Source organism: Mirounga angustirostris, unplaced genomic scaffold, assembly GCF_029215605.1.
Source record: "Mirounga angustirostris isolate CCGP_5_RB_7025 unplaced genomic scaffold, mMirAng1.0.hap1 SCAF_4, whole genome shotgun sequence".
NCBI lineage: Eukaryota > Metazoa > Chordata > Mammalia > Carnivora > Phocidae > Mirounga > Mirounga angustirostris.
In genome coordinates this window covers 72,023,009-72,042,655 of record NW_026991712.1, presented here as the reverse complement: position 1 = coordinate 72,042,655, position 19,647 = coordinate 72,023,009, and the positions used below count along the sequence as shown (strand labels likewise).

Sequence of the window (19,647 nt, the reverse complement as noted above, 5' to 3'; positions counted from 1 at the left end):
TATACATCTTTTATACAGCTTTTATAACTATATCAGCTGACATCGTGGTGGTTTATTGAAGACATGAAAACATCAAGTGTCTTTTTGTGTGTAATTGTCATAATATTCTTAAAATTGGCATTTCTCAGCCCGAGTTCCCTTATTACAATCGTTTGGGAACGTTTTCTAAATTACCATATGGCCTCTGGTATTATGGTTCGGTAGGTTTCTGGTATGCCTAAGTATGTGTCTTTTGAAAAAGCCTGTCTGATAATTGTGACAGACCTCATTGCTGAGAATTGCTATTCTAATGAAACATAAATTTTAGTTTTCACTTTGTTAATTGACTAACAGCTTACAATTCTTTTTCAGTTAAATAGGTAATTTGCGTTCTTGCAGATTCTCCGATTCTGTAAGAAAAATGTGGAAGTGATATATTGATATATGTAGTTGATATGTTGAGTCTATAGAAAAGAAAGCAATGTGATCATTAAAAGCTCATTTATGATATGCATGGTGATTAAAAAAATGGCATTTTTACCTCATAAGCTATCCTACCTGAAAAATAGAAGACCTTGTGATCAGTATGGTAAAACAAAAAGTGCAGTCATAGTTGATTGTTACAGTTGAATAAAAGCAGCTTATAAAATAAATATGGAGCCTTTATTCAGGGTAATTTATACCCATTTATAAAATTCTTCCTTTACGCTGTGAAACTGTTATTTATGAAATACGTTTTATTTATTTATTTTTTAAAGATTTTATTTATTTATTTGAGAGAGAGAATGAGATAGAGCATGAAAGGGGGGCGGGTCAGAGGGAGAAGCAGACTCCCTGCTGAGCAGGGAGCCCGATGTGGGACTCGATCCCAGGACTCCAGGATCATGACCTGAGCCGAAGGCAGTCGCTTAACCAACTGAGCCACCCAGGTGCCCTGTGAAATACGTTTTAAACATAATTTTTATTGTAAGACATCATAAAATATTAGTGGTAGCTTTTTAAAATCTGTTTATACTTGAAAATATATATTTCATTATATAAATGTATTTTTTTAATTTAAGATTGGCCTAAATTATTTCAACTTCTGAGTCACTAACATTTTTATGGGAAGAAACAGAATTTCTTACTTGAGTATACTCCTCTGTAACATAAGACCTTCATTTTAATATAAAATTTTCCTGGAAAGTATAAACTAGTTTGGCTAATTATGGTTGATCTAATTTTCAGATATGTATCGCACATTATCATAACATTTTGCCCATAAGCCATAGTGAATTTTTAGCTCATTTGCTGTGTATTTCAGTCATTTACAGGTGGAGGATATAGACTGGGTAATTCCTTTTGTAAGCGGTCTGAATACATCTATGGAGAAAATCAACTGCAAGATGTAGGTACAGTAACCAAAATGAAAAGTTGCAGATATTTGCCTCTAGTTACTACTGTTTTTAAATTTAAAAATTGGTAATATAAATATAATATCTTTTCTGTTATTTTTTGAAACATGGATTTTAAAAGGACTAATGTATAAGCTTTTAGTCTCAAATTATATATTTTGTATCTCAATTGTGCCTTGCACTTAGAATGCACATATTTTCTGTATGTTGAAATAATATATGATTCACTGTCAAAATGAGATTTATGTACATACAGTAATAATTATTGTTAAGTAGTATACTGTCATAATAGAGAATTAGCTGAGTTGTAAACAGGGAAATTCCTAAAGTCATTCTTTGTTTTTGCGTTTTAAAATTTGGAGTTATACTTTCATTTAAACATGTTTACTTTAGCCTTGGAGGGTCACTGGAAATTCTGTCTTGCCCCTTGACATAATATTTAAGCCCTGTGTAGCAGACAAGAATATAGGTACAATTGAAGGAGTAAAGTGGATGTGGAGTCGCAGCTGGATGTTCTCATTGCTTTCATTTTCTCAATGAAGCAGAATAATTGTAATCAAGGCCAGGATCTAGCTTTGGCATTTCAGCCATTGTCGATTTGTTAAGCTACATACAAATCTGCTGAGCAAACATACTTGCTTTCATTTACATCTTTTTTTTTAACAGTAACTAAAGTAATATGAATAACTCCATATTTTCAGTAAAGTAGGTGTCTAAGTTTATGTTGTGAATATGTTGTGAAATATCACATTTGAAGCTTAAAATTATTTGATACAGATGGATTCTTGTATTTTATCTTTTTTCCTACATTAAAAAGGTTCAGATTTTGCTTAAACTATGGAGCAATGGTTTCAGTTTAGATGATGGAGAACTGAGACCTTATAATGACCCACCAAATGCTCAATTTCTGGAGTCTGTTAAAAGAGGGTAAGATATATTATTTGTGTTCTATTTGTTACTTAGGGTGGGACTTTTATTTTTTTAAGATACTGGAATATATTTTGTAAGTGGTTGCTGGGGGAAGGGTATTTTTAAGTATCTAAAGGATGTGTTGCTGTTCGTAAGTCTCTGGTTCTTAAGTTGATGGGGAGGGGCAATAGACACTGGTCACTTTGAAAATCTGATCAAGCGCTGCTCCCATTCCAAGAAGAAACATCGTCATGTAATAAATCAGTACAGTTGATTAGCCTGTAGCTGCCTGCCCGCTAAGCCAGTGTCCTGCTTACTGTTAACAGCATGACTCTCATTTCATGTAAGCCTGAAATTCAGCAACTTATATTAGAAATCTTTTAAAGTGGCATTACTGCTGGCAGAAGATTTCAGGTTAGTTTGAAGTTATGATTTGTGAAAGTCAACCAGATATACAGTGCCCTGACCGATGGAAAGAACATCGTAGCTCACCAGCCCTTCTTGCTAGAGGATGAAGAATCAAGTGATTTTGCTATGATTATAAAAGCTTTTCTGCATTATGCTTTCACTGGCTGACAATGTGATCATCCCTAAGTAGAAATACAACCAAACACAGAAGGTTGGTGATGAACTGGGAGATTTAAGTAGCAGTGAAGGGACTGGAGTAGCAGGTTATACTCCATTCAGGAATTGAAGGTGGGGCTTTTCCAAGTGATACAAATGTGTCCAAGGAGAATGGCTGAAGTGGAGTGGAGGTGAAACTCATTGGCATTGAGGGAGTCAAGGCCCTCTAAAGGAACGGTATTTTTAGAACACTAGCATGAAATCTGAATTTGAATTCTACAAAGATAATGTCAAGATACCAAAAAATGGCAAGAAATGCTGTAAGCAATATGCAGAAGTCATTTGATAAAGGTGGGAAGCTGTCCTAGGAGGCAGTATGTGGTGGTGGTAAATACAAGGAAATAATAGTTTAAGTCAGTGCTGTGGACTTGGAAACCTGCAGTCGCTGGGAAGATCTGGGAGCAACTGGATAAGGGAAGTGTTTGTTCATCTGCTAAGGGAAGATCAACATTGCTGTTGAAATTGATGCTTATTTCAAGATGTTGGAAGACAAGAGCATATTGATGATGGATGTACTATAATGTAGATAAAAACTCATTTATGCTTAAAAGAGAATAAATCATAAGCTTTGTGGGCTAACGTTCAAGCAATCTTGGTGTCCTAAAAGAGTTTTGTTTTTGTTTTTGTTTTTACTATATCCTGAAGTACAAATTATGATCAACAACAGTTTTAGAAAAGACTCCTTGAAGGAAAAAATGGGGGGGGGGCGGAATCGGAGGGGGAGAAGAACCATTAGAGACTGTGGACTCTGAGAAACAAACTGAAAGTTCTAGAGGGGAGGGGGGTGGGAGGATGGGTTGGCCTGGTGATGGGTATTAAAGAGGGCACGTACTGAATGGAGCACTGGGTGTTATATGCAAACAATGAATCATGGAACACTACATCAAAAACTAATGATGTAATATATGGTGATTAACATAACATAATAAAATTTTAAAAAAAGACTCCTTGAAAAAATGATTGATGTCAGATAGTGGTGGTCAACTATAGAATCACTGTCCTCTTTTTATGACAAATAGTGAGTAACACCATCTTCACTATCCTCAAAGAATTCATAGATATTATAAACTGCCCATGCATATTATTTCCCCCAAAAAGATACAAAATTTATCTTAAATATATTGAAATAAAATAATTTATCATGAAATTGTATGTATTTCAGTTTATAAATGCTTTGGTCTGACCACACCAGAACATAATAAAAGTAGTCCGATAGTTTGCAACTCTGTGCAGTCTAGCACTTCTCAAGAAAATGTGACAGACATAAAAATGGAATAATGACTTATGTGAGGTTGGCAATGTAATTACTGTCAGTGGTATTGCAGTCAGGGACTTTGATAAAGTTCCAAACAAAACAAAGTGCAGTCTTCTCTCAGTTTATATGGTATGCGTATTCCTGAAAATTTCAAAATGTATTAATGCATTGCCCCCCCACCAAAAAAAGGTTTTTTGCTTCTTTGTAAGACAGACCGTAAGCTTTAAATTTTAGGCTCAGACATTACAGACAGTGTTGTCATCCATGCACATCTCTGGCAGGGCATTCAATGTTTCTGTGGAACCCAAGACAAGACTTGATTAGGCAAGATGAATGGCCCATGGCAGAGCATCTCGTATCTGGATCCCGACTCTGAATGATAGCTGCACTCATGAATCATAAATTGATCAAAGACACTGATCAGTTTTCTAAAACTTCTTCCACAGAGTTTAGAAATAAATATCTGCATTAACTATTATGTCCTCATAGGAATTTTCTAGTGCTTATTTAGATATAAATTGCTGTTTTGCAATTTGGCTTTCTAAATGTTAGAAGCACTCCCAAGATCACTGTGACAACAGAAAGTTCTTATATTGAGAATCACTAGGAATAATAAGGTGATGCAACTTTATTTTTTTAATTTTAATTCCAGTATAGTTAACATACAGTGTTATATTCATTTCAGATATACAATACAGTGATTCAGTAATTCTGTACATCACCAAGTGCTCATCAGGACAGGTACACTTCTTAATCTCCCACCTATTTAACCCATTTCCCACACCACCCCTGAGATAACCATGAGTTTGTTCTCTGTAGTTAAGAGTCTGTTTCTTGGTTTCTCTCCTTTTTTTTTCCTTTGCTTATTTGTTTCGTTTCTTAAATTCCACATGAGTGAAATCATACAGTATTTGTCTTTCTCTGACTGACTGACTTATTTCGCTTAGTATTATACTCTGGCTCCATCTGTGTCATTGCAATTGGCAAGATTTCATTCCTTTTTATGGTTGAATAATATTCCTGTGTGTGTGTGTGTGTGTGTGTTTGTAGCACATCTTTATCCATCAGTCAGTGGTCACTTGGGCTGCTTCCATATTTTGGCTATTGTAAATAATGCTGCTATAAATATAGGGATGCGTGTATCCCTTTGCATTAGTGTTTGTGTATTCTTTGTGTAAATACCCAGTAGTGTAATTGCTGGATCATAAGGTAGTTCTATCTTTAACTTTTTGAGGAACCTCCATACTGTTTTCCAGAGTGGCTGCACCAGTTTGCATTCCCACCAGCAATGCAAGAGGGTTCTTTTTTCTCCACATCCTCATCAACATTTGTCTCTTGTGTTTTTGATTTTAGCCATTCTGACAGGTGTGACATGATATCTTAGATGACACAAAGAAATGGAAAGATATTCCATGCTCATAGATTGGAAGAACAAATACTGTTAAAATGTCTGTATTACCCAAAGCAATCTACAGATTTAATGCAATTCCTATCAAAATACCAACAGCATTTTTCACAGAACTACAACAAACAATCCTAAAATTTGTATGGAACCACAAAAGACCTGAAAGAGCCAAAACAATTTTGAAAAAGAAAAGCAAAGCTGGAGGTACCATAATGTGATATAACTTGAAGAAGAAAATATCTACAGGGACTAATCAATCATCATGGAAATTTTTATATTATAATCTAAGCAAAAGTTGCTGTTTTCCAGTATAGCTCACAACTTGATTATAGTAATGTCAACAGTGTAGATTAATTTTTTTTTAAGTTACTAAAACCTTTTTCCCTTTTTAAAAGAGAGATTCCCCTGGAGCTTCAGCGGCTGGTTCATGGTGGCCACGTGAATTTGGATATGGAGGACCATCAGGATCAAGAATACATAAAACCTAGATTGAGGTTCAAGGCTTTTAGTGGAGAAGGACAAAAGCTTGGAAGGTAAAATCCTAAAATGAGAAAAATACTTGTCTTTGTTCAGCGTGACTTTTCTTTGAGAATCAAAAAAGCAAAATAACCTAGAAAGTAAAAGCTAAAACATGAACCGTGAAGACCTTGCTGATGGAAGTAGATATGCAAATCTAGTGATAATATTAGTAGCTAATACTTAGACAGCAGTTACCACATTCCTGGCCCATCAGCACTTTAACATACATTAACTCACTTAATCTTCACAACTCTTGGATGTAGATCCTGTGATTACTTCATTTGCTAATGCAGTAGTGTGCCCAAGGTGATTGAGCTAGCGAGTGGTTACTTTGTGGGATTCAGACCCACCCACTGGCTGGAGTCTGCTTTTTACCATTGTGCCATCCTGCCTCTTTCTGATTACATGGGCTTGAAAGGGAAAATTGTAAAGGGTTCTTGATTAGATTGAACAATAGGCATCTTAGATCACAGCTATAAGCATGCTTGTCTATCATAAGTAATTGGTAAGCTGTTGCAGCAAAAGCAATGTGCTGAAGTTGGTTGTTTTCAGTATATGTTAAGCTGCCAAACTCTTTCTTCAAGTTAGGGAAACCCAGCACATAAAACACTTAACAAAACCAGAGTTTCTGTTGTAGGAGAAGGAAGGAATTGCCTTGGAGATGTTTCTAAAGATCCCCTGGGACTTTGCTGAATACAATTCAGAAACCAGTGTGTGTTGTATAATGTAGGATTGGACTCCTGTATAAAAGCCTTGGCTTAAAAGAATTTTCATAAATCTTGAAAAATTTGTTGGTAGAAGTTAACCCTGTATTTGTCCACATATTACTACAAGTGACATGTGAAATTGTAGCATTGACCATGTTTCCAGCATACCCGTTTGTGCATCCTTTGTTCCTTTTCCTGTGATTCCTTCCCTTCTAGCTTCTTTTCAATTGCCTTGTGCACTATGGTTCTCCATTCCCCTCGTGTTTCTCAGAATAGGGAAGAATTCATATCAGTTCTTTACACTTGTCTTTCATACCTCAAGTGTCCCTTTCTGTGTCCTTATCTCCTGATAGAAACTGCTTTCTGAGACATGTAGAGAATACAGAACACATGTCACCTTGGCTTTTCTTAGGATCCACATCCTTCAGTGCCCACTCACAGGTCTACTTGGAAATTTTCTTTCTCATCTCTCCTTACTACCAACACAAGTCAGGTTTGTCCTGATTGTTCTTTCTTCCTCTGTTTTGTTTTTGTAACTATGACCTCCAGATATATTTTTTAAAATATTTTCTAGCACTTCTCATTTCTTTTTTTTTTTAAGATTTTATTTATTTATTTGGGAGAGAGAGAGCACAAGCGGCAGGGAGGGGCAGAGAGAGAGGGAGAAGCAGGCTCCCCACTGAGCAGGGAGTCCAATGTGGGGCTCGATCCCATGACTCTGGGATCATGACCTGAGCCGAAAGCAGACACTTAACCAACTCAGCCACCCAGGTGCCCCTAGCACTTCTCATTTCTTGATGTTTATTGAGATTATGATTTTTAATTAGAACACAGGTAAAATGCCCTGCTGTCTCTCTGCTTTATATCTACTCTTTCTTTCTTAAGTTTATGACCAAGAATGAATGTTAGAATGCACATCTTGGTTAGCAGAACAGTAAATCTAGAACTGAAATTGAAGAAAGTAGTGTAAAGGGAAGATAGCTGAGAAGAGCCAGTGATTACAGTCGATATTTCAACTCATGAAAATAAGGATATTATCTCATTGTAGTATCTTACAAAGACTGGCCTTTCTCCTCATAAGGTAAATAGCCAGAGAAAATGACCCACATGAAAGGAGGAATGATGGAGGAGAATGACAAAAATAAGTGGTGAGAATGCTGGGTTGTTAATCCTTAGCCATATTGGTCAGGGTTTTTGATTGTAGGAAACAGAATTCACTTACTAGTTTAATAAGGGGCTTCTGACAGAGTCCTGGATAGTTTAGATATTTTCTGGAGCTAGCAAACCAAACTTTTCTAGAAGAAAAAAAAACAACAAAGAACTTTCTAGAAAACATTTTCTGTGCCCCCATCAGCTACTCAGTGCCCATGAAGCTAGGAATCAGACATTAGAACATTCCATCGTGACTGCTGTAGAAAAATCAAATGATTCTTGGTAACCAGAAGGGCTGCATACTTTTCACTTCACAGTGCTTACATTCACCAGACCAGTGTCATTTGTTACTTGGTAGAAGGGTGGAATTATATAAAATCCTGGCTGCAAGGGAGTCTGAGAAATGTAGTCTGTAGAATTTTTAGCTTCTACCATATAGGAAATTACACTAGGAGATTAATGTGGTGGTGTGAGCCTATCTGATGCACGTGAATTAGAATGTTGTGTAGTTGAATATATGTTCTAAGAAAGTGAAGAATTGCATAGAACATTTTAGAAAGGATTTACAGTAAGAAATCTGTTAAAATATAAAAGTTCTAACAGTTAACCTTTATGGATTCAGGAAGTAACTTTCTGAAATGGCTCATTTCCCAAGAGTTACAGGCAACTACTGAACAGAAAAATAATTAAAAAGAAGCAAACCGAACAGAAATGGAAATAATTCCATTGTCTTCCTTAGCTGACAGTCTTATTGCAAACAGAACATTACACGGATGGAAACTAACTTAATTTTTTACTGTGATATTACAAATGATTGTGGGGTAAACCTAAATGCAATAAAAATACTACCCAGTTCCTTCATGTACTATCATAGGAACAAGCAAATCATAGTTACAAAACTGCAAATGTACAGTGGCACACTAAACTGCATAAAAATTAGCTTAGTGAGCTGGAGTAGAGCCCAGTAGACCTAGAAAATTACAGAATCATTTTTGATAAGCAGGGCTAACAAGTGGACAGTCTCTGTAGGCTTTTGAGCTTGTGCGTATGATGGTACAGATCATGAGTTGAAGCAAATCTCTCCGCTTAAGAACAGTCACCGCCTGTTTTTCATACTGTACAGTCCAAAAGATTCTGTTCACCACTCACCCATTCTGGCCACTAAACCTGAGTTTTGACTTCATCTTGATCCCTGGACCTTTAAGGGCTCTCTTTTCTGAGAAGGGGAACAACCCTTTCCTTCCTGCCTTTTCTTCATTTTCTTATCCCAGCAATTCTGCAGCCTCTTGCCTTACTGTTCAGCTGTTGGATTTGTCTGTGGCCATGCAATTCAGTGTTCTTGGGGACGTTTGCACCCCTATGCTAGGCAGGCAAGCTGCACCTCTCCCGCTCTCGAAGGGCTGATCCCAAATGTTCCCTGCCCTCATCTCAGCAGATTATTTTTTTTTTTGCTTCCAGCTTCCCTGAGAAAATGGAGCCTGATAAGAATTAGCTTTCGTAACATATACCTCTTAGCCTCAAAGTTTATTAAATCCATCTTTACTGTTCTCTCTTAAGTTAGAAGATGTTTCTTTTCCTGACCAAGGGACTCACTCGTCTTACAACCAACCTACATCCTTTCCTTCAGTTTGCCTAGAAAGTTTGTTTTATCAATTTACTTCCCTCTTTTTTTTAATTTTCTATTTAATATAATACTTGAAACATACAGTATATTGAAACTGTCATTATATTTTGATCAGTTGAATGATGAGACATTTTTAAGTAGTAAGCAGGTATAACTTTGAAGGCTAAATAGTAAAGTTACTGTACTTTTTTAAATGTGATTTTATACCTTACTAACCAACTAGCTCAGCTACCTATCTCTGTGGCTCTGAGCATGTCTTTCAATCTCCCTGACTCCGTTGTTTTCCTATAAAATGATATTGTTGGCCTAAACTATCTTGAAAATCCATTCCTGTCTTCAGATGTTATTATTCCATATAATTTCATTTTGACATACACACATCTTATAAAAAAAACACATGAAAGAACCTTCCTTACCTAGTTTCCTTACCTGATACTTTCTTTTTATATTTTGAGAAGAATCTTATCTGGTCAGAATGTATTTTAAGCAGAAAGCATTAGACTATAGGAACAGGGGCCTGAGGCATCTCATCTAATAGAGGTAACTTTTCCCTCCCCAGTTGTTGTTAGGATAGGAACCTTAATGCCTTTTGGGAAGTGTCCACTATAAAAAAGCGCTGTTTGAAATGCTTCTGTGTCCTCATCAACTTCATCTTTACAGCTGTGCTGCTGTTGTCTGTTTTGCAAATGAGGAAACTCCGTGTTAAGTGACTTGCCCAGGGTCACACATCTAGTAAGTGGCAGAGTCAGGCCTCTGGATCCAGGCTGTTAACCATTAAGCCGCTATTCCCTCATTCACATCATGATTTAAATGAACTAACAAACGCAGTGGTGGCTGTGATGGTGATAGTGATGACAATAATAATGTGTACACCCAGTTATCAGTGAGGCAGAGGAAGGGAGAAGAGGTCCTTTGCATTCAGTGTCTCTTCCCTTTGGTTTTTGTACCTCTCACTGTGTAAGAGACACTGGATGGTTGGCACAGTGAACCAACTTGGTGGTACAACTGCTTAAGGCCTCAGTTCCAAACTCGAAAGTAAATTCCTTAAGAATACCTGATCAGTGATTGCAAATCATCATTTTCTTTTTCGTGTCTTTATCATATATATTCTGCAACTGATTCTAAAATATAGGTCAGGAAATAGCTAAAGAAAGGGGAAGTGTTAGCAGTAAGTACCAGTTAATTTTACTACCTTACTGTGTATTTTGAGAAACTTTGGGTGGGAATAAGAGTCAAGATGAGCAAAGGATGCTCCTAGAACTTTTATGCTAATAAATATATACTTACTTTTTTCAAAAGAAAATAATTCATAGGATGCCATCTGAATCTCAGTATTTGAGAAAATAAACATTAAGACTATTAAATAATCGCTTTAGATAACTTAGAGAAGATTAAGATTTGATATCTATAAAGAATTTGGCTAAGTTTGTTTTAATTTCTTAACCAAAAGGACACTTTTTTTTTGACACTGACTTTCAGCTTACAGTGATGGGACATTCTGCTGGCATTAGAAGTCACTAAGAAAGCAGTGCTAAGGTCATTAGTAATCAAGTTCCAATGGTAAGATGTCCTATTAAATAAGTTTCATTATAAATCAATCACCATAGGGACGTCTGGGTGGCTCAGTCAGTTAAGCGTCCAACTCCTGATTTCGGCTCAGGTCATGATCTCAGGGTCCTGGGTTCGAGCCTAGCGTCGGGCCCCGTGCTCAGTGTAGAGTCTGCTTGTCCGTCCCTTCTCCCCGCTTGTGCGCACTCTCTCTCTCTAAGATAAATAAATAAATCTATCACCATATATAAGATTTCATTTCTCACTAGCACATAGAAATTACTTCTCTTTTATGAAGCAGTAACTACTTAAATCAGATGTTTTTAAGTAATATTAGATAAGTTTAAGCTAATAGTTGAGTACTGATGATACATACAAAAATAGCTGGCACCTGTTGAAACACTGTTGTGACTTACTGATATAACAAGCCCACATAACATCATATTATCCCCCCCCTTTTTTACATGATAAAACTGGGATTCAGAGAGATTAATTTACTTCCTCAAGTTTATGCAGTTGACATAGCTGGGATTTGAAACCAAGTCTGTCTGTACTCATAGTCATTCTTTGACATTAACTCAGAGTTGCTCAGATTTCTGAGTGAAGACTTGTGCTAAACAGCTTCATGGAATTTCAAAGGGATAAAGGGGGAAAGAATACAAAATTAAGCTTTTGAAAGAGGTTGAATAAGCTAAACTAGAGTCATAGGACACAAAATAATTTTAATATAACGAAAGAGGTTAGGAGTATGGGAGACTCAAAAGAAGCCATGTTCTTGCTGGTCCCAAAGTCATAGGCAGGAACACTGGAGAATCAGCTATGGATATCAGTGGCTATTCCACTGTCTTCAGTTTGTCGCATCTTATGATGTATTCAGATTCGTGTTCTAATTCTTCAGTTCTTCTTTCTTAGCCTTACCCCTGAAATAGTCAGTACACCTTCATCCCCAGAAGAGGAGAATAAGTCAATACTTAATGCAGTTGTTCTTATTGATGATTCCGTGCCAACGACAAAAATTCAAATCAGATTAGCGGATGGGAGTCGTTTGATACAAAGATTCAATAGTACACACAGGTAAGCTCATTTGTGGTTTCACATGTGGTTACTTATCTTTATAAAACTATGTGAGTGAGTAATGAAGAATACGAAATTCTTTACATATACTTTTTAAGTAAGTTTTTGAGAGGAGAAAAATACTTTAAAAGGATAATAGCTGTGTGAAATACTTAGTATTTGAACATCCTCTGTAAACTGCTCAAATACTAATGCAAATTCAGATATCACTCAAAAATAAGATTGTTAAAAGTTACACTTTTGCACTGTTGCTAAAACCATGTGAAATGGGATCAAATTTGGTTTAATATGGTAAGTATAGTAAAACTTTATTTGGACTTTACTCATTTAAAAATTATGAAAATTCTGATTGGAATTAACTTTCTACTTTAGCAAATTCTTCACAATATAAATTTGTAATGTAGATAAAGTATAATTGTGCTATTGTCAAGTACTTTTTTTTTGTCAAATACTTTAAACTGTTTTAAATGTCAATTTAACATTCATTCATACATTTGTTGTACTAATAAGGTACCATTTTTATTTGTTCCTTAAGGGATATATTTATAATCTTAGTCGAATTGCTAGGCATATGTGAAAGTTTTTAAAAAAGGATAATTTTTCAAAATTATCCTTATGACTTAAACCTTTCATAGTTATAGACTCACCTTGACACAGGCCAATCTGGGGTACCTTTTTTTGGGTCATCTGCTATTAAGGTATTTTATACTCTGAAAAAAGTAGGATCTGCACTTTTAATATAATAACATTGTTGACATTTATTTTATGCAGAACTCACCTAAAGATTGTCTCTGTTTACAGAAAAAGTAAATATCAGCTACACTAGAGTTAATGCTCACATTTATCTATAATCCAATATAAATCCATCCATGAAATAAGGTAAATTTTTAAAAATTACAACACATTTAAATAAGGATTATAATTATGTGATTTATATTACTGTCATCTAATTTTAGCTAAAAGCTTACATGAAAATAAAACTTTTATATCACAAATTATTTTTATCTTACTTCTTCAGGATCCTGGATGTCCGGGACTTTATTATACAGTCCCGTCCTGAATTTGCGACTCTTGACTTTATTCTTGTGACTTCATTTCCAAATAAAGAGCTAACAGATGAAAGCCTGACACTTCAAGAAGCAGATATTCTTAACACTGTGATACTCCAGCAACTAAAATAATACTGCTCCTATCCATGCAATAGCATGTAGGAAAGATAATATGCCATAATAATAAGGAAAATACGTAGAGCATTAAGAAAACAAACTATTTTTATTATTTATACAGATAAATTTCGGTTTTATTCTTATTCCGTCTTCCAGCCTTAGTATAGATGAATTTGGACCAGGAATAGATTTTGAGATAAATATATTTGAGTTTTTAGTTGCAGGGCTGGTTTATGTTGATAGCTTGTAAATATTCAGGCAAACCAATTTGTTACATGCTCTGGGTTAATGTAACAACATTTGTTTGCAGAGGAAATGAACAGAACCCCATTTTGATAAATGCATTTGGTAAAATTTGCACTAAAGTTTCTTGATGGTGCATTGATCAACAGCTATCAGGAAATCCTCTGATCAAATTGGAATTTTTTCTGTGATATATACTGAAAAGTATCTGTATTCTAATTTTGAAATACGTTGATCATATAATTATTCCTCCTATTAAGATTGTATGTGTCCTTTTTACTTACTGATTTAGCTACATTACTAGTGTCAAAAAATATGGTTTGGCCTTATATTTTACAGAACTATGACCATCATAAACCAGAAACAAGGACAGAAAAGTCAGCAGTTCTTGAGAAGATCTGTTAAACAGCACTTTAAAATAGAGTAATTGCAATCCCTTCCAGAGCCTGCCTTGATCACATTCATTTATTTATTCAACACATTTTTCTAAGGGACCCACTATATATACTGAACACTGTTCTAAGTGTTCAACCCAGAATGTATTCTACTCCAGGGCAAAATGAGTGTATAAATTCAGAAATGTAAATTCTGTCAGCCAGACTGGATCTAAAGAATAACCAGCAAAAATATTTGCATTTCTGCCAAAGCCAGGTATTTCCTGAATGAGGTAGGCTATATCAGGAATGATAGGCTTTTTCTTCCTCCGAGATAACATTTCATCTTTGGTCACATGCCTGGTAGTCTTTCTGTAGCTGCTGTAACAAATTACTACAAACTTAGTGGCTTAAAATAGCAGAAATTTATTATTTTCTGATTCTGTAGGTTGGATGTCCAACATGGCTCTCACTCGCTAAGATAAAGCATTGACAAGGCTGTATTCCTTCTGAGAGGCCCTAAGGGGAGAATCATTTCCTTGTGTTTCCAGCTCCTAGGGGCCACCTGCATCCCTTGGCCTGTGGCCCCCTCTTCCCATATTCAAAGCCAGTAATATTACATCTCTGATTCTTCTCTGTCATCACATCTCTTTGACACCAGCCAGGAGAAGTTCTCTGCTTTTAACAACTCATGTGATTGGATTGGGCCCACCAGATAATTCAGGATTATCTCCCCATCATCAGGTCTATAGTAACCTTAGCTGCATCCTTCAAGTCCCTTTTACCATGCAAAGTGATACATCACAGATTCCCTCAGGAGGCTCCAGGAATGAGTCTGTTCTTTGCCTCTTCCAAGGCTGTTCGCATCCCTTCACTCTAGCTGCATCCCTCCAATCTCTGCTTCTGTCCTTACATCTTTTACTACCAACTTTATTTCTCCTGCCTTCTTCTTACAAGGACCCTTGTGGTTACATTTGGTTTACCTAGAATAATTACCAGAAAAATCTCATCTCAAAATGCTTAACTTAATCACGTTGGCAAAATCCTTTTCCTTTTGAGGTCACGAATTTACAGGTATGGTGATTAAAACATGAATATTTTGGAGGCCATTCTGACTACTCAGTCCACTCCTGCCCCCAAAGATTCACATCCATCCCACATAAAGTCACCCCATCCAAAGATGGTCAAAAGTGTCAACCCATTATAGCATCAAAGTGCAAAACCTTATCTGAATCTCACCAGCTATAAAGTCCCAAACCTCATTTAAATCATCTAAATCAAGTGTGAGTGTGGGTTTGGGTTCTATGATTCCTGGGACACAGTTCCTCTCCATCTATGTACCTGCAGACCTAGAAAACCAGTTATCTCCTCCCAAAGATAATGGTAGGACAGGCATAGAATAGGGTTGGTAGACATTCCTGTTCAAACAAACAAAACAGAATGCTAAAGGGAGCCACCCGTGCCAAGATTTAGAAAGCCATGCACACTCCATTAGATGTCAAATCGTGGGAACAATCTCTGGCCCGCAGCACTATCTCCTAGGCTTGTGATGTCCTCTCAGGGTCCTCTTTCCTGTTTCATGAAAGGTAGCACCTGTTTGCAGCTGAGTAGTTTTCTCAGCTTGTTGCTTACCTATGGAATTGTGGGAAGTCCAGCCATCTTTCATTTCATACCATCTCCGTCCTTTTCAATTTAAGGTAGCAATGGCTGCTGGTTTAACATTTCCAGAAACTTAGGGATCTTGTGTGCCTGTTAGGAGGATTCAGTTCTTTAGGAGGATTCTAGAGGCCCCTGCACAAAGCATTCCTAGGTAATCCCATCTCTATTTTGGGCTTTTTCTGAGAGGGCTGAGAGGATCTACGAGTCACACCCTTTATCTCTTCAAAGAACCTGTGGTGTGACAAACAACTCAGGCCTTCCTTAGATATTAGCAGAAGGTTGTGTAGCTGCACCCTCATCTCTCCCTAGAGCTGGCTTCCCTGACCGTGAATCCCTTACTTGGAATGTCCTTTGTCATTTGGGTAGGCTAAGAATTTCCAAGTCATCGAGTCCTGTTTTCTATATATTTAACAGTTCTTTCCTCAATTCGTCTATCTCCACTCACATTGTACTATAGCCAGCAAGAAGAAAGCAGGCCGCACCTGCACACTTGGCTTAGAAATCTCTTCAACCAAATATATTAAGTTTATCCCTTACAACTTCTGCTTTCCACATAACTGCAAACACGTTGCAGCTAAAAGCTTCTTGCCACTAACCAGAATGTCTTTGCCTTCACTTTCCAACGGCATGTTCCTCATTTCCTACCAAGCCCTCATTGGCAGCACCTTTAGTCTTCTTTTTTCTTCTAACAGTCTGTTTCTGACAATTTACATGATCTCCGTGGCAATTTAGGTGCTCTCTACCCTGCTCTTTCCTTCCTTCGGCCCTCACTAGCGTTAACATCCATAGATCTGCTAGCAGTGCTCAAGGCAGTCCTGCCTCTTTCTGCCATGCTCCTAAAAGTTCTTCCAACCTCTACCCACTGCCTCGTTGCAAAGCTATGCCCTCATTTTTAGGTGTTTGTTCCAGCAGCGCCCCATATCCAGGTATCTGGGAAAGTCTACTATGCCTTTTCACTGCCACTTGACTTGAATGTGCCAAGAGGAGATTTGGAATTCACCTTTCTCTGGGGGCGCTGCTTACTTCAGGGAGGTGAGTTGACCTGTGGTAGAGTTTTCCTACTAGCAGTGCTATCAGAACTCCCACAGGATGGAAGTGTAGATCTCACCATCGCAGAGAAGCTTGTTCTCAGTGTCACAGCACAGAGTGAGAAGAGTATTCCTAATAACAGGAAGCCATGCGCCTCTCCTCCAGTTGACAACTTGGAGAATATATAAAGAATAGCAGTTCAAAATGTTACCGAGGATAAACTACATTTTCATAGGAGCGAAGTCATCTTCCTTAGGAAATACTCTCTTGAAACAAATGACCATTTTAAATAAAAGGGCACTGCCCTATTTTGGGTTAACAAAATGGGGTGAGGGGATTAACCAAACCCTATAAAAGTATTTGAAATGTTATTCCTGTAGTTTCTTTTTATCGTTTAGATGGAGTGCCTGTAGATGCACATGCAAAAGCTACTGCCATTTTTGTATATGATAGTCTTCCAAAGTGTAGACATTTATATTAGGAGGGAGAATTAAACATTCAGAACAATACTTTCACATGTACTACATAGTGTTTTGCTTCGTTAGCGTCGTCTTCCTGAATTCTTATTACTATTGAAGTCACTGTAACTTATAAAATTTATAATCATCCCAAAAAGATTATGTTACAATGAGCAGGTAGACAACCATGTGTGAGGTCAATTGTTTTGCATGACCTATGTAATCAAAAAGTTTTAAGTGTCTGCTTTACCAATAAAGAACGTTTTCACTGAAAGTCATTGAAAATCCTGTTCAAAATTTCCTTGATTAGCAGTTTTATTTGAGTGACTTAATGGGTTATTTTAAAGCATGAATAACATTACCTGTGGTTTAATTTCTTATGGTTCATCTTTTTGATCGATGGAGAAGAACTGAATTGTAGCAATGTTATCTCAATTTCCCGTTACTGTTTCTGTTTTTATTCCACCAAAATAAAGGTGCAAATTTTTCTTAACTTTTTGCCACAGTGGATTTCTGAAAACCTTGTCACAACCTGTGTTGTTGGTAAAGTACATCATTATTTTCCTCTGAAAGAGTTTTTATCCCTGATCAGTGATACAAATTAATATATCATATATGTGTCCAACATTGTCATAAAAGCTAAGAAATACTTTCTGCCATCCTCTGTACAATTTTAAGTTAAAGTGTCTTTGAACACCAAGGCAATGATTTATAAAAGGAGCCCCGGCGCATATCTGTAACAGTGTATGTGTGTGTGTGCCTACATAGCACACAAAAATTTGTTAGTGTAGATAGCAACATAATCATATTTAAGACAGTGACTTCTTGCCTTAAGATTGGGAATAGAAGAGTGTTTAAAATGACTATGTGTCCTTTTATGCCTTCGTATTTGCTTTTTGGTTCGTATTTCCCTTATCTACATAGTGTACCTTTCAACGTACCTTTTAGAACATGGTTAATTATAAAGTGTCCCATGTCATTTCCTCATTTAACATCTTTCCCTCTTTGTTCTTCATTTTTGTCTTTGTGGGAAAGGCTTGTTTCTTCTAATGTTAACAGCTTTTATCATTTTTAATCGTAGGATTGGGAGCGGTAAAAGTATGACTTTTAGTTTTCTATCAGAATCTACATTAAAAAGTAGCGACTATAAATACTACAAATATTCAGAACATCAGTAGGCTTGAGAGTGAAAGCATGAATGTAGTTGAGTACAAGCAGAGGCCTTGTTCCCAGCAGGATGGAATTTTTAGACAGCTCTGAGCTTCTGAGAATAGAAGGAAGTAGGGTGGAGTAGCACCTTATAAAAAGAAATGTTTGGGGGCGCCTGGGTAGCTCAGTTGGTTAAGCGACTGCCTTCGGCTCAGGTCATGATCCTGGAGTCCCAGGATCGAGTCCCGCATCGGGCTCCCTGCTCGGCGGGGAGTCTGCTTCTCCCTGTGACCCTCCCCCCTCTCATGCTTTCTCTCTCTCACTCTCTTTCAAATAAATAAATAAAATCTTACAAAAAAAAAAAATGTTCGGGGTGCCTGGGCGACTCAGTTGGTTAAGTGTCAGCCTCCGCCTCAGGTCATGATCCTGGAGTCCCAGGATCGAGCCCTGCATCGGGCTCCCTGCTCAGTGGGGAGTCTGCTTCTCCCTTTGCCCCTTACCCCGCTTGTGTTCTCTCTCTCAAATAAATAAATAAAACCTTTAAAAAAAAAAAAAAAAGACGTGTTCATCCTCAGTACAATCAGTCAGATTTAACATTCCCTGAGGTCTGGGGGTTGTTTTTATTAATATAGTAAAATTATATGCCTATCAGTGGTTTATATATGCATATTATATATGATATGAAGGCTAGGTCTTTCTTTTCCCCTTGAAAACATAAATGTCCATGATGTAAGTAGATGTTACTGTTTGAAACATTGTATACATAGGTATTCTATGGCAACTCAAATGAATCTGACTTTATATTCTTTAATTAAGCATGTGTGTGATTCATTTGTCATAAGGTCTATGTATCCTAAATAATAACTACTTGGGTTGGCCATTTATTGAGGGCTTACCAAGAGCAGGATCCTATTTTGATAGGGAGCATGTTACTCATGGTCAGCATCCCTCTGTTAGTTTGTCACCCTGATCTCAGTGTAAGTGTGACTTCAGAGAGGACTTTTGTGAGGCCTCGATCTAAAATCATGCCCTTGTCTCTTAGCATTACCCTGTTTACTACAGCATTAGCAATGCCTGATATTTTCTTGTTAATTTGTTTGGCTTTTGTCAACATCTAACATGGAAACCGTCTTTCCTCTTCCCCCTATCAAATGATGAAAGTAAAACTGTTTAGTAACAGCTTGACGTCCTTTATCCAAGGAAGGCAATCCATGGATTGGGGGAGTCCAGTGCCTCCCAAGCACTGGAGCACTGACCCCGAGGGATGTGGGGCAAGAGTAAGCTTTATAGCTGCTGGAAGAGGCAATGTGGAAAAATACATGACTGGCTAGGAGGTGGGAGGGTTTCCTTGTAAGGCTAGCAGGGCCTACTTTCCAGGG

The 19,647-nt window shown here is 37.1% G+C and overlaps 1 protein-coding gene across 3 annotated transcripts in view; it reads left to right on the top strand.

Moving 5' to 3' along the window:
* UBXN2B (UBX domain protein 2B) overlaps nt 1-17,393 on the top strand; it is a 30,072-nt gene extending 12,679 nt beyond the window's left edge. Inside the window, exons 4-8 of one of the 3 annotated variants that reach the window (XM_045896520.3) lie at nt 1,283-1,366; nt 2,191-2,300; nt 5,962-6,099; nt 12,029-12,190; nt 13,209-17,393. In XM_045896520.3, the coding sequence (XP_045752476.1) occupies nt 1,283-1,366; nt 2,191-2,300; nt 5,962-6,099; nt 12,029-12,190; nt 13,209-13,371 (657 nt within the window). In that variant the 3' untranslated portion in view covers nt 13,372-17,393. Of the gene's footprint in view, nt 1-1,282; nt 1,367-2,190; nt 2,301-2,608; nt 3,583-5,961; nt 6,100-12,028; nt 12,191-12,961; nt 13,176-13,208 lie in introns of those variants that run through there. The other 2 variants (XM_045896521.2, XM_045896522.3) reach the window with 2 other exon arrangements.
* The last annotated feature ends 2,254 nt before the right edge of the window (nt 17,394-19,647 follow it).